The 11,681-nt window shown below is 58.9% G+C and overlaps 2 protein-coding genes across 11 annotated transcripts; one reads left to right on the top strand and one right to left on the bottom strand.

Annotated features, from left to right (window-relative positions):
* The first annotated feature begins 1,069 nt into the window (after window positions 1–1,069).
* On the top strand, window positions 1,070–5,122 carry CDK5 (cyclin dependent kinase 5). 2 transcript variants are annotated; one of them, XM_019712804.3, is made up of 12 exons: window positions 1,071–1,227; window positions 1,857–1,945; window positions 2,042–2,109; window positions 2,242–2,302; window positions 2,406–2,462; window positions 3,188–3,283; window positions 3,401–3,475; window positions 3,644–3,740; window positions 3,915–3,984; window positions 4,529–4,589; window positions 4,696–4,776; window positions 4,895–5,122. In XM_019712804.3, the coding sequence occupies exons 1-12, from the start codon at window positions 1,191–1,193 to the stop codon at window positions 4,979–4,981; spliced, it is 879 nt and encodes a 292-aa protein (XP_019568363.1). In that variant the 5' UTR covers window positions 1,071–1,190; the 3' UTR covers window positions 4,982–5,122. The 2 variants fall into 2 exon arrangements, with proteins under 2 accessions (XP_074171229.1, XP_019568363.1); XM_074315128.2 differs by having other exon boundaries at window positions 1,070–1,227; window positions 3,188–3,475.
* A 1,100-nt stretch (window positions 5,123–6,222) lies between these two features.
* Window positions 6,223–10,445, bottom strand: ASIC3 (acid sensing ion channel subunit 3). Of its 9 annotated transcripts, none has more exons than XM_088799802.1 (11): window positions 9,556–10,230; window positions 8,694–8,844; window positions 8,366–8,493; window positions 7,978–8,179; window positions 7,833–7,889; window positions 7,581–7,728; window positions 7,227–7,302; window positions 7,044–7,123; window positions 6,879–6,950; window positions 6,624–6,682; window positions 6,225–6,481 (listed from the first exon to the last, which is right to left on the bottom strand). In XM_088799802.1, the coding sequence occupies exons 1-11, from the start codon at window positions 10,087–10,089 to the stop codon at window positions 6,264–6,266; spliced, it is 1,725 nt and encodes a 574-aa protein (XP_088655928.1). In that variant the 5' UTR covers window positions 10,090–10,230; the 3' UTR covers window positions 6,225–6,263. The 9 variants fall into 9 exon arrangements, with proteins under 9 accessions (XP_088655930.1, XP_088655928.1, XP_088655929.1 ...); XM_088799803.1 differs by having other exon boundaries at window positions 6,227–6,478; XM_019712797.3 differs by having other exon boundaries at window positions 6,300–6,481; window positions 7,211–7,302; window positions 9,556–10,445.
* Between the last annotated feature and the right edge of the window lie 1,236 nt (window positions 10,446–11,681).

Genomic DNA, 11,681 nt, shown 5'->3' on the forward strand with positions numbered 1-11,681 from the left:
GATAAGAAATATACTTTTCGCTTCTTTTCTGTGGTCTGCCATTGGGTGAAGCACAGCAGTGTGTATGCAGAAAACGTTCAGCTATAAAGGAGTTAATTAACAAGTGTTTAGCACCAACTCTGGTTCCTGCGCTGAGGAGTGCTGTTGGGGGCTGTTTTCGTCCAGTTCACAGCCCTCAAAAATGCAATCATGAGAAAATTAGAGAGCCGTGCAAGAAAATCTATAATCAACTCCTTAAGGGATGAGGTCAAGGCTGTTGCAAGTGTAGCCATCTGTCTGTGTTTCTGTCTGTTGAGGGCGGTAACCAACCTGCCTGCCAGCCCTCTGCCACACCCTGGCTGACTCTCGTGGGCCCGGGTTCTGGCGACTAGTATGGGGAGGGGGTGGGGGCAACGATTCCCAGTGCTCCAGCCAGTTTGTCTCGCGATGTCAGAATACAGCGACTGGAATGAGGTGGGCTCCAAGCCGACAAACAGGGTCCAGAGAAAATAATGGTCTCTGTCGTATGTTTCAAATGGGGCACATCTGCCTCTCTGTCCATCCCTATGGTCAGCTGGTTCCTGTAAAGTCATCAGAAAGATGCGGCTCGGAGCCATTCCCCCAATCAACCCTAGGGTCACTAGATGGCCTGGAGTGAAGTGGAAACCCGTGCTGAGATTGTCAGGAGGCCGTTGGGACCTCAACACCATCAACCGGGTCAGAGTCGGGCCACAAGAGCCCCAGATGTATGCCGTCAAATCCCAAACCCCAGAGAGCGCCCCACCCCCACCCCTGCTGCATTCTAGAACATGCAATCCAGAAGAGGCCCTTTATAAAATAAAGGGATTACAGAAAGAAAGAATAAGTGGGAGGCACGCTGGGAGCCGCGGCTTTTCGGCGGGGCGTCGGGAAAGCGGACACGTGATGCTTCCTGGGACTTGAAGTCCAGGGTTGTCTCCGCGATCGAACCTGAGACCGGGGAGACGTGTGCTGCACAGAATCTAAGCGCAGCTTGCTGGGGGTTGTAGTTTTGTTGTCTAAAGCCCCCGGCATTACGGGGAAACCTGGTCGTCCTAGGACTACAAGCCCCAGAAGCCCATGCGCAGGCAGGAAGGCGGGGCAGAGCCGGAGGCTGGGGTGCCGCCTCCTCTGCAACGCCGCGGCCGAAGTATTAGAACCGAGGGCCCGCAGGGGTCCCCGCGGCTGCTGCGATGCAGAAATACGAGAAACTGGAGAAGATTGGGGAAGGTAATGGGACCACCAAATGTTCCTACACGATCTTCTGCATTCCTTGCATCTCTGGCTCCTCTACCATCAGCAATGCCCAGACTCCGACCTCAGCACTGGCTGCATCCCTGGCCCCGAGCTTAATACTCGGTGCAGACACCAATCCTCCCGTCAGCATTTCCTGCAGACTCCCCCTCCCAACCTTAGCACTCCCTGTAGGCCCGATCTCCCGACCTCAGCACTTCCTGCATTTCCTACACCCAGCTTCAGCACCACTTAAAGAATCCACCCCCACCCTCCAGCCTCAGATCTCGCAGCAGACCTCCAACCTCAATATTCCTGCCGGCCCTCATTCCTCTCCCAGACCCCTGCTCACTATTTCCAGACCCTCCCAAAGCACTGCCTTTATTATAGATCTCCTACCCCGGCAGCCACTGCCTCTCCCTGCTGCAGACCCGTTGAGCCTCTGCAGGCCCCTTCTCTGCCACGTCCTCACTCTCGAACCTCTGCCATGCCCAGCCTTCACCCTGAATCTCTTCCCTTACTCCTGCAGCCATCAGAAATAACACACTCCCATGATGTCTCCCCTCCCAGGAGGGACTTCCTAGTGTGCCCCATCCTTTCCCTCGCCCCTGATCTCCTTCCTCTAGGCACCTATGGAACAGTATTCAAGGCTAAAAACCGGGAGACTCATGAGATCGTGGCTCTGAAACGGGTGAGATTGGATGACGATGATGAGGTAGGACTGGGGCATCTGGGCCAGGGGGGTGGTTGAGGGCCTAGGCACGGTGGGATGTGACTACATACCCCCACTCCCGGCCCCTCGTATGTGTAGGGAGTGCCAAGTTCTGCCCTTCGGGAAATCTGCCTACTCAAAGAGCTGAAGCACAAGAACATCGTCAGGTGTGTAGACTGGCAGCGTCCTGCTTGCCTGTGTGGCCAGTTGGAGGAGGTCGGGGCTTCAGACACGGGCTGTTAGTGGGATATTAGGCCACACCTGTGGACCTGCCTGGCCAAGTCCTTCCTTTTTCCTAGGCTTCATGACGTCCTGCATAGCGACAAGAAGCTTACTTTGGTTTTTGAGTTCTGTGACCAGGTGAAAGGGGGATTTGGGGGACAGTAGCCTTGGGAGGGTATAGGGGCCCAGACTAAGGTTAAACGCTGTCCCATTCCCTCACCCCCACCCCATCCTCTTTTAGGACCTTAAGAAATATTTCGACAGCTGCAATGGTGACCTAGACCCAGAAATTGTGAAGGTGAGGGGGCTGGTGTTGTGGGGACTCATCGAGGCTGGGCTTGGAGTTTAGAGTCAGTGTACCTGCTCTTTAGCACCAAGTTCAGGCCCTGGACTTGGACACACTGGAGGGTCAGGGACTGAGAAAATCCTGTTTTTGCTCTCCAGGGGCCTCCCTCTTAGCGAGCATATTTTCACATGAGCTCTTCGACCTGACAGTAATGCTCTGGTCTCAATGCTATGACAGTAATGCTCTGGTCTCAATGCTATGAGAAAATGAGATTCAAAGAAATGCGTTCATTCAGGCAATAAATACTGAATGCTTTGCCATGTACCAGGCACAGTTCTAGGCCCAAGGCCACATGCCTCGTCCCAGGTTCCAGGGGTAACTAGTGCTGAATAATAATACAGCACAACATAGATGTTGAAACTCACAATGTGTGTGTTCAAATGAGGCCTGGTAGGGGAGAGGTCCGTGTGGGCTTGGAAGGTAGGAAGGCCCGCTAGGCTGTAAGTTCCAGAAAGGTGGGGACCAGGGCCCCGTTCACTATTTGCTTCTAATACTTCACGTGCAACGTAATGTAAAGTAGGTCCTCAATAGGGAATGAATGATGTCGAACTGACCTTGGTGCTGAAAGACGGGTTGGTTCGAGGCAAAGCAGAGGGTGAAGAGGGGCGCGTGATCCATTGCTGGGCACAGCTTCCTTTCCAGAGGGTCTGATGCCTGCCTCCCTGCCCTTCCCCCAGTCATTCCTCTTCCAGCTGCTAAAAGGCCTGGGATTTTGTCACAGTCGCAACGTGCTGCACAGGGACCTGAAGCCCCAGAATCTGCTCATAAACAGGGTACCTCTCAGGGAGAAGTGGGGAGACTGGGGAGGCTGGAGCCAAGTACTGAGTGATGGGGGAGCCGGCCTTCACACTGTTGAGACGCCCCTCTCCTGTTCCTCCCATGTCCATCAGAATGGGGAGCTGAAATTGGCTGATTTCGGGTTGGCTCGAGCCTTTGGGATCCCTGTTCGCTGTTACTCAGCTGAGGTGAGCTGGGGGGTGGGATGTGGGGGTGTGGGGGTGAGTGAGGAAGAGCATCCCCAGTGAGCATCTCTCAGCTCTAACTCCAGGACCCAAAACATTTTCCCCTCCTCTCGGAGCTGCCTCCTCCCAGCCCTCTAAGTGGGCGGTCCCTGTGGGTGGGGTCTTCTCCAGGTGGTCACGCTGTGGTACCGCCCACCGGATGTCCTCTTTGGGGCCAAGCTGTACTCCACGTCCATCGACATGTGGTCAGCCGGCTGCATCTTTGCAGGTGATGCCGCGGGTCTGGAGAGGCACTTTCCCTCCTGTTTGGGTTGACAAATAGGGTTTGGAGGGTCCCCACGGGGCAGGAAGTGGCGCCCTTGGGGATGAGGCACAGAGGGTCCCATGGGAATGAGGGGTTCTTTGTGTGTCAGGTCCTCTCACCCCTTTCTCTTTCTCCCAGAGCTGGCCAATGCAGGGCGGCCTCTCTTCCCCGGCAACGACGTAGATGACCAATTGAAGAGGATCTTTCGATACCCTTCCATTTCCATTCGCCTGGGGCCCTCTGGAGGGGGAGTGACAAGCTGTGGAGCTCAGAATGCAGAGAGCGAGGGTGGCAATGGACTAAGCCAGAATGGAGAGGGGCTGCAGGGCTTCTGAGGGACGCCCCTGGTTGTCACAGTGCAGCTGCATGCTTCCAGCTGGAGAGTGTGTGACATGTAGACATGGAGGGCTCCCTGGGGGAAGAAGCCAAGAAGATGCTCCTCCAGCCAAAAGGAGCCAAAAAGAGCAGCAGAACAATCTGTGGGAGTCAGGGAAGGCTGACTGGTCACCAGGACCATGGACATCAGGGTGTAGGTGAAAGCAATTAACTTTTGTATCTGTAGTTCCTGGCCTGCGGTAAACATCATGCAGGTGGGACTAAAAATGATAGTTACATGTGTTGGGGTCGCTTCTGTCATGAGCTGGGGGATAAAGTGAGGAAGGCAGGGGTGGGCATGAGGAATTTCCCCTGGGGAGGCAGAGGCCCCCCCCCCCCGCCCCTTTGCACTGAGTGATCCTTGACCCTGTGGATACACTGCTGGGGACGCCAACCGAGGAGCAGTGGCCCGCCATGACCAAGCTGCCAGACTATAAGGTGTGATGGGCATGGGGCGTCATGGGTCATCGGTGGTCCCTTGTTTCTCAGCTCTAGCAGCCTCCACGCCCCACACCCCTGGGCTGACTCTCCCTGCCCCCCACAGCCCTACCCGATGTACCCAGCCACAACGTCCCTGGTGAACGTCGTACCCAAGCTCAATGCCACAGGGAGGGACCTGCTGCAGGTGACCAAGGGCAGGGCTACCGGGTGGTCAGGATACTTGTCCAGAGGGACTGGGGGAGGGTAGGCTCTGGGCTGCTGACGCTGCCTGACCCGGCCATACCTTCCTTCTCTGCCTCCAGAACCTCCTGAAGTGTAACCCCGTCCAGCGCATCTCAGCAGAGGAGGCCCTGCAGCATCCCTACTTCTCTGACTTCTGCCCCCCCTAGGCTCCTGGACCCTGCCGCCAGGCTGGGGCCTGGCCTGCCTCGGCCCCCTTCCCGGGAGGGGAAGAAAAACAGGGACGCACAGTGTGCTGAGCTCCAGCTATGCTGGGCCCGCCAGGGTAGAGGCGCCTTCATGCGGGTTCTCCCTCCCTCCACGGACTTTATTTAATTTCATAAATTGGCTCCTTTCCCACAGTCTGGCTGATGTGGTGGTAGAGTGGCTCTGAGAGGGGGTGGGCTTGGGTGGTGGTCTCTGCTCCATTTCACCACCCTCTGCTACCCTGCTTCCAGCTGGAACACAACTTAGCTGTCCCGTGCTTGCTGAGCTTTTCTCTAAGTGGCCTAAGGCTGGGGGCTAGAGGCTGACCCTCACCCCTATGGCTGGGCTCAGGGACACTGCTGTGCCCACACGTGTGCTTATGCACTCGTGTGTACCCCTTTCTCCCTCTACCCAGGACGGCCTGAGACAGTCCTGAGAGGTTAGGCAGCTGGTGTTTGAGAGCAAGGATGGCCTTCCACAGAAGTAGAAGAGGGCTGGGCCTTTCCTTGTAGTTCTCCCTATCCCATGGGCACTCACCCTGTCCCTTACCTCTTCATTCCCTCCCCCCTTCCCAAGGCCTGCAGAGAGGCTGGGACAGGAGAGACCCAAAGATGTGTTAGATCAGGAACACCCCCTCCCTGCTCCCTTATCTGTCAGTTTTCCAATATTGGGTACAGAGAAAGAGAACAGGGAAAATGGCCATGGCTGGGGCCTGGGTGTGCCCTTGCTGGCAGGAGTGGGAAGGGAGGGCCTCCCTCACCATCGAACCTGGGGCCTCTGTTGTGGGCAGGCTGGGAAAATGAGACCTGTTCCCATGGAGACGGGGTGTGCTGGAGCTTGGTCCTAAATGTGGGAAAAAGAGGCATGATCTAAGTAAGGCAGGACAACGGCTTGTGTTCTGGGAAGTGGGGAGTCCCTCTACCTTCTCGCTGCTTGCTCTCCCACTTCTTACCAGGCTCTGGGTCAGAGCCTTCTTCCAGCCATTCCCTATAATCCCCCGAATGGGACTATCCTGCCATTGATTCCTCTCCACGCGAACACATGACCTTGGGTTCCATTCTCTCTGAGCAGTCAGTCTGACAAGCTCATTCCCACTGAGATGCAAATGACTGGTGCTCTCGCCCTGTTCTCTCCCAGAGGGATTTCTGGAGGTTAACTCAGATCCCTCCCGTATTTCTGACACCATGTTCTCTAGATGATGGCAGGCAGAGCTCTTGTGCCTGAGTAGTTCTAACTTTGGCCTGACTAGTCTGCCTGTAAGAGGAGTAGCTGAGACTGACGAACAGCTGAGAACTTTATTGGGGTGAAGACGGCAAAGTTATGTGCAGGCTGGGCACGTCCAGGATGGCAAGGTGCGGCCCTGAAGACACAGACATCGGGTCTAGAGCCGTGTGACGAGGTAGCAGGTGCGGTGGGAGGCAGAAAGAGTCCTGGTGACGGCACAGGGAGGTGTGGGAGGCCTGCTGAGACACAGACCACAGTGCTAGGACAGGGAGCCTCGCACCCACTGCCCTGCTCCTGCCTCTGCCCTTCTGGATCTGAACTTTGCCCTCTGGACTGTACCTGCCCCTCCTCCCTTGACCTCAGGGAGCCATTTCTTGTTACCTGGGGTCCAGGCTGAGATGGGGCACTTCATTTCCATGGCTGCCCATCCCTTCCTGAAGCTGTAGGAGGAGGGACAGGGTCAGAGGAGGGGAGGGGTCCTCCAAGGACCAGCCAAGGTCGATGCTCACCCCTCCCTGCCACTCTGTTTTTCCCCCCAGCTAGGCAGGGATGGTGTTCTAGGCTTGGGTGTGGGGGGGCAGGGGAGGGGTGGAACACTCAGATAGAGATGGCCGGGGAGGAAGAGGAGGTTGTTACCAGATTGGCGCTGGAGTGCTTTTGGGAGCGCTTTCGGTTCCAGAAGTATCCCAGGACCCTGTCTCGGAATACCTGGGAGCAAGCAGTGAGGCAGGTGGCCACCTTCCACCTTGCCCTGGGGCCTGTGGCTGTTTCCCCCTCCCCCAGCTGAGGCCCCGGGCCCACCTCACAGAGGTAGTCCAGGATCTCAAGGATGGTGAGCAGGCTGGCCCCGATGAAGAGCCCCATCTGGCCCCCAATGTCGCCTGCGGACACCCAGGCACCGTCAGTCAGCACACCGCCACGTGCTGCGCCCACCCCGCCCCCACCCCCAGGCGCACGCGCGCACACACCCAGCAGCTCTGACACCTCATAGGCCGCCTTCTGCTCCACTGTCTGGTAGTTGAGGGCCTCAAAGAAGATGTCTAGTACCAGCACGTTGTCCCTGGAGGGAAAGAGGCGGGGTGTTCACTGGACAGCCCCCGGTGCCAGCTGCTGGCGGCAAACACGTGATCATTCTTTAGGCTCCGACACCTTTCAAGAGCCCCAGGAGGGGCGTCACCACCCCGTTTTGCAGAAGACACAGCGTCAGAAAGGTTAGGCAGTTTGTCCAGAGTCCTAGGGCCCAGTGATGACGTGCAGACTGGTGTCCCACCCAGGTGTGAGAAGGAAGACGCGGCCAGGGGAAGGGTGTCCACCCCTCCCCCGGCCGCCCCAGCTCACGCGATGTAGGCCTCGCTGCGGTTGTATTTCCGGGCCAGGTAGCGGGTGGCGGGGCGGCTCGGCATCCGCACCATGGAGAGCTCCTTGGCGTAGCGCGTGGTGGCGCACGGGTTGGGGCAGGTGCACGCGTCCTTCCGCAGCATGGCATCTGCGGGCCACCGTTGCCTGGGTCAGGGCTGCCCGCCGTGGGGTGGGGGTAACAGGCCGAAGCGGGTAGGGACGGTGTGGTATGCGGGGAGGCTTGCCCCTTACCCAGCGTGGGGTCGGCGCAATCCTTGTACTGCTGGGGGCTACACACGGGAGCGCCACCTGGGGTGGGGGGGGACAGTTTCAGGGAGGCCTCCCAGGCTCTGGGCCCCTCCCTATTCGACCCCTCTTTGGCTCCCCAGCCCTTTACCTGGCATATGCATCATTCGGCAGCCGCATTTCCGAGCCACGTAGCGGGTCTCGCAGGCCAGGCGACACCCCATTAGACTATAGGGAGGCCTGGGGCCTGGAGTGGGGCCGGGGGGACCCAGGGGATCAGAGGATTCGGAGTCAAAGTCAGAGTCCAGAGATCTCGAGCTGCAGTCGCCCCAGGGCGCTGGCAGGAAGCTCAGCTGTAGAGGGACTGGTTAAGGATGCTTTGGGACAAGCGGGACACCCGGGAGAATGTGATCAGTCGCTGGGGAATAGAGGCCCTTGGGTCTGAAGAGCTGGGGGGTTGGGGTCTGAGGTGGTGTGAGCTGAAGGAGCGGGTTGAGACCCTTCGGGGGAGGGGAGTTTGGAAGTGCAGGGCAGGATACTTGCTGCTGCTGACAGGACACAAAAGTCTGGTAGCCAGGGGCCACCCCAAAGCCCAGCTGGTCGATGATGGGTGGCTCCTCCTGGCTGTGAATCTGCACTCGGATTCCCACCTCAAATGGGGTCTCCTCTGTGGAGGAACCGGGGCCTAAGGCCTGGGTCCCAGGAGCTCCCCTGCTGCAGCCCCTTCTCGAGGACGATGAAGGGCCAACCCCCCCCCCTCACAAGGAAGGATGGCCTTAGGTCCCACCCCAGCACCTCCTCTCCTCCCCAGAGACGTCTGCACCCCATTGGTGCCCCACTCCAGCCGCCACACACGCACCCTCGTACCCACGTCCTTCCACACGGGCAGGTACTCATCCTCCTGCACGTCCAGCATGACCTCCAGCCCATTGCCCGCGCCGCCCTTCGGGGTGGTGAGAAGCTCTGCCCCATTGGCACCAGAGTTGAAGGTGTAGCACTGACCCATCCGGGTGAAGATCTGGGGGTGGGCAGACAGGGGCAGACTTCACCAGGGAACAGGAAGCCCAGCCAGCCAAACGGGGCGGTGGGACCTCTCCCCTCCCATCCCTTATTTGTTGTCTCTTCTTTGAACACTGAGACCCACATCTCAATGCCCCCGCCCTTCCCGCATACAGGCACATGTAGTTGGACCCTCATGGCTCCCATTACTCCAACTTTTCCTTCCTCTCCACCCCCAGCCCAGGGCACAGCAACTTTCTTTGGAGACTGGGGTAAAAGGCAGTGGATCCCAGTTGCCCTCGTCCAGGACTGGAAGACTGTTGAAGAGGCAGAGAGAAAACCAGCCCCTACCTTGGCAGAGAGAGGGGTCTTTTGCCCTAGAACAGTCCCACTAGCATCACCCCCCTGCCCCAGGAGCAGGGTCTCTACAGATCAGACCCAGGGCCTGGAGCCAGCCTGAGTGAGTGTCCCATACTGGTAGGTGTGACCTTGCAGGCCAGCTGAGTGCCAGAGAGAACCCCATGGAGGACAGTTTCCTGGGCTGAACAGAAAGGCACTGGTGGGGTGGGGGCCTGTGGCCTGGCTGGGAAGGAAAGGGTCTCGGGTATGGGTGTTAAGGTTCCCTGGCTTTGGGGGAGCCTGGGCTGGCAAGGCTGGAGATGGTGGGTCCTCGGCAGGGATGGCTGGCACTCCTGGGTCCCCGGCAGGACAGGTCAGGTGGCCAGCTCACCGCGGTGAAGTTCTCCGGCCCGCACGGTTGGCCGCGGTAGCGGCAGTCCAGCAGCATGTCCTCCAGCGTGTGCCCTGCCCGGGCGTAGAGTCGCGCCATGTCGAAGGTGGGACTGGGCATAAAGCCGGGTGACGTGGGGGGCCGGCCCAGGGCGCGCAGGAAGGCGGCGTGCTCGGCAGGCTCCAGGCCCAGCAGCGCTGGCCCAGCCCAGTGCAGGTCGTTGGGTGTGAGGCGTGAGCGGCGCAGTGGGTTGATGTTGCACAGGGTGACAGCTGGGAAGGTGAGCTGGTGGCTCTCACGCTCGTCCAGGGCCGTCTCATGGTGGAACTCCCCGTAGTAACGCACCCTCTCTGCCACCTGGTAGAGGAAGGCAGCCAGCGACAGGAGCACAGCCACAGCCCACAGCCCCCGGCGTGGGGTCAGGCTCCCCGGGCCGAAGACATGGCCCAGCCCATGCAGTGTGCAGCTGCTGGCAAACACGCGGATGTCTGAGGCGGGCCGCCGGGCCTCCTCCGGCCCTGAGGAGGTCTTCATGGCTGGAGCTGAGGTGGGGGGACTGAGAGGGCTGGGGGTGGTAACCAGGTGGCAGGGGCTTAGAAGGAAGAGAGGGTCGGTCTGAGGGCCTGGCCAGGCAGGGGGTCACTGCAGGTGCCAGGCAAGGACCGGAGAGGTGGAGGTGAGGAGCCAAGCCCGAGAGGGAGGTGGGGAAGCACTGGCCTGGCTGCCTTGGGTTCGGTGGCCTGGAGAGTCTGGCTGGCCTTGACCAGGAGCAGGCTCTGGCTCCTTGGGCCGGTGCTGGGCTGGGGTCTCCGTAGCAGAGAGCAGGTAGGGTGCGGCTGGCCTGGCAAGCAGGGCAGTCTGCTGCTCTGCTGAGCCAAGCTGCCGCAGAGGATTGGGTTTCAGCAGTGAGGGGGTAAGGGGGCTGGCAGAGCAGCCTGGGGGGCGGGGGAGGTCCCTGGAGCCCCAGGCTGAGCCATTAGTGCAGCGTGGGGGGTGCCGTGGCTGTGGAGACCAGAGGCGCCAGCAGGAAACCACAGTAACCCCGGTAGGGCTTGAGGGGGAGCCCAGAGACAGTTGGGGCTGGGGTACCCTCAGGGCCTCTAGATTCCCAGCTGCAGCCCCTGTATACAGAGCTGAGAGTCAGTCACTGGCCCTTGGCCCGGCCCCTCCCTCCTCCTGTCTCCTCTCTTCCCACTAACTTCACCAGGGTTATTGTTCCTTCACAGAGAGCGGAGTTGGCTCCTGACCAGGCTGGAAGGTGGTGGGGAGTTTGGCATTGGCCATCTCCACCTTCTGAGCCCCCGTGTCGCAGCCTACACCAATAGCCAGGACCTCTGCAGGTCCCACATCCCAGGGGTCTATCTCTTGAGTGACCCTCTTTCCCATTCCCCACCCCACACACACGCCCATCTGTCTGGGAGGTTGGCTTCTACCACAATGATTGTAGGCTCACTTGTCACCCTCCCAGGTAACATGGGGTACCCACCTGCCACTCCCAGGTATAACACAGGTGCCCACCTGGTACCCAGGTATAACATGGTTCCCCCTCCCAGATAACATGGTCCAGCTTCTAACATGGATGCCCTCTCATTTCACATCTTTCTTCACTTAACATATTCTGGGGACCACGGGATATCCAGTACCTGGAAAAATCCCCCGTTTTAAATGGCTGTATACCATTCCGTTGTGTGGATGCACTCTCAGTTATGTCACCGTGCTCCTATGATGGACCCCGGGGGTTTCCAGTCTCCCATTACAGACAACATTGTTCCCAATGATATTGCATAACTGTAACGGCCAGAAACAGGACCGCTGGGTCAAGAGGCAACTGCCTGGGTCATTTGCTAGATGCCACGAAATTCCCGGCCGTAGGAGTTACAGCGTTTCACAGTCCCGGCCGTAACATGGGAGTGTGCCTATTTTGCGTGGGGCTTTTCTAAAGGAAGACACTGTACCCCTACACCAGCTGGGGGGCCCTGGGCCAGTGCCTAGCATGGTGACAACACTGGCCTTGACAGGACAGAGCTGGCACATCTGAAGATGCTTCAGAGGACCTAGGACGATGGTCCTCAAGGCCAGCTCATGTTTGGTTAATGCTCACCTATCCCCCACCTCGTGTGTAAGGA

Source organism: Rhinolophus sinicus, chromosome 8, assembly GCF_057876585.1.
Source record: "Rhinolophus sinicus isolate RSI-liver-muscle chromosome 8, RSI-T2T, whole genome shotgun sequence".
NCBI classification, from domain to species: domain Eukaryota; kingdom Metazoa; phylum Chordata; class Mammalia; order Chiroptera; family Rhinolophidae; genus Rhinolophus; species Rhinolophus sinicus.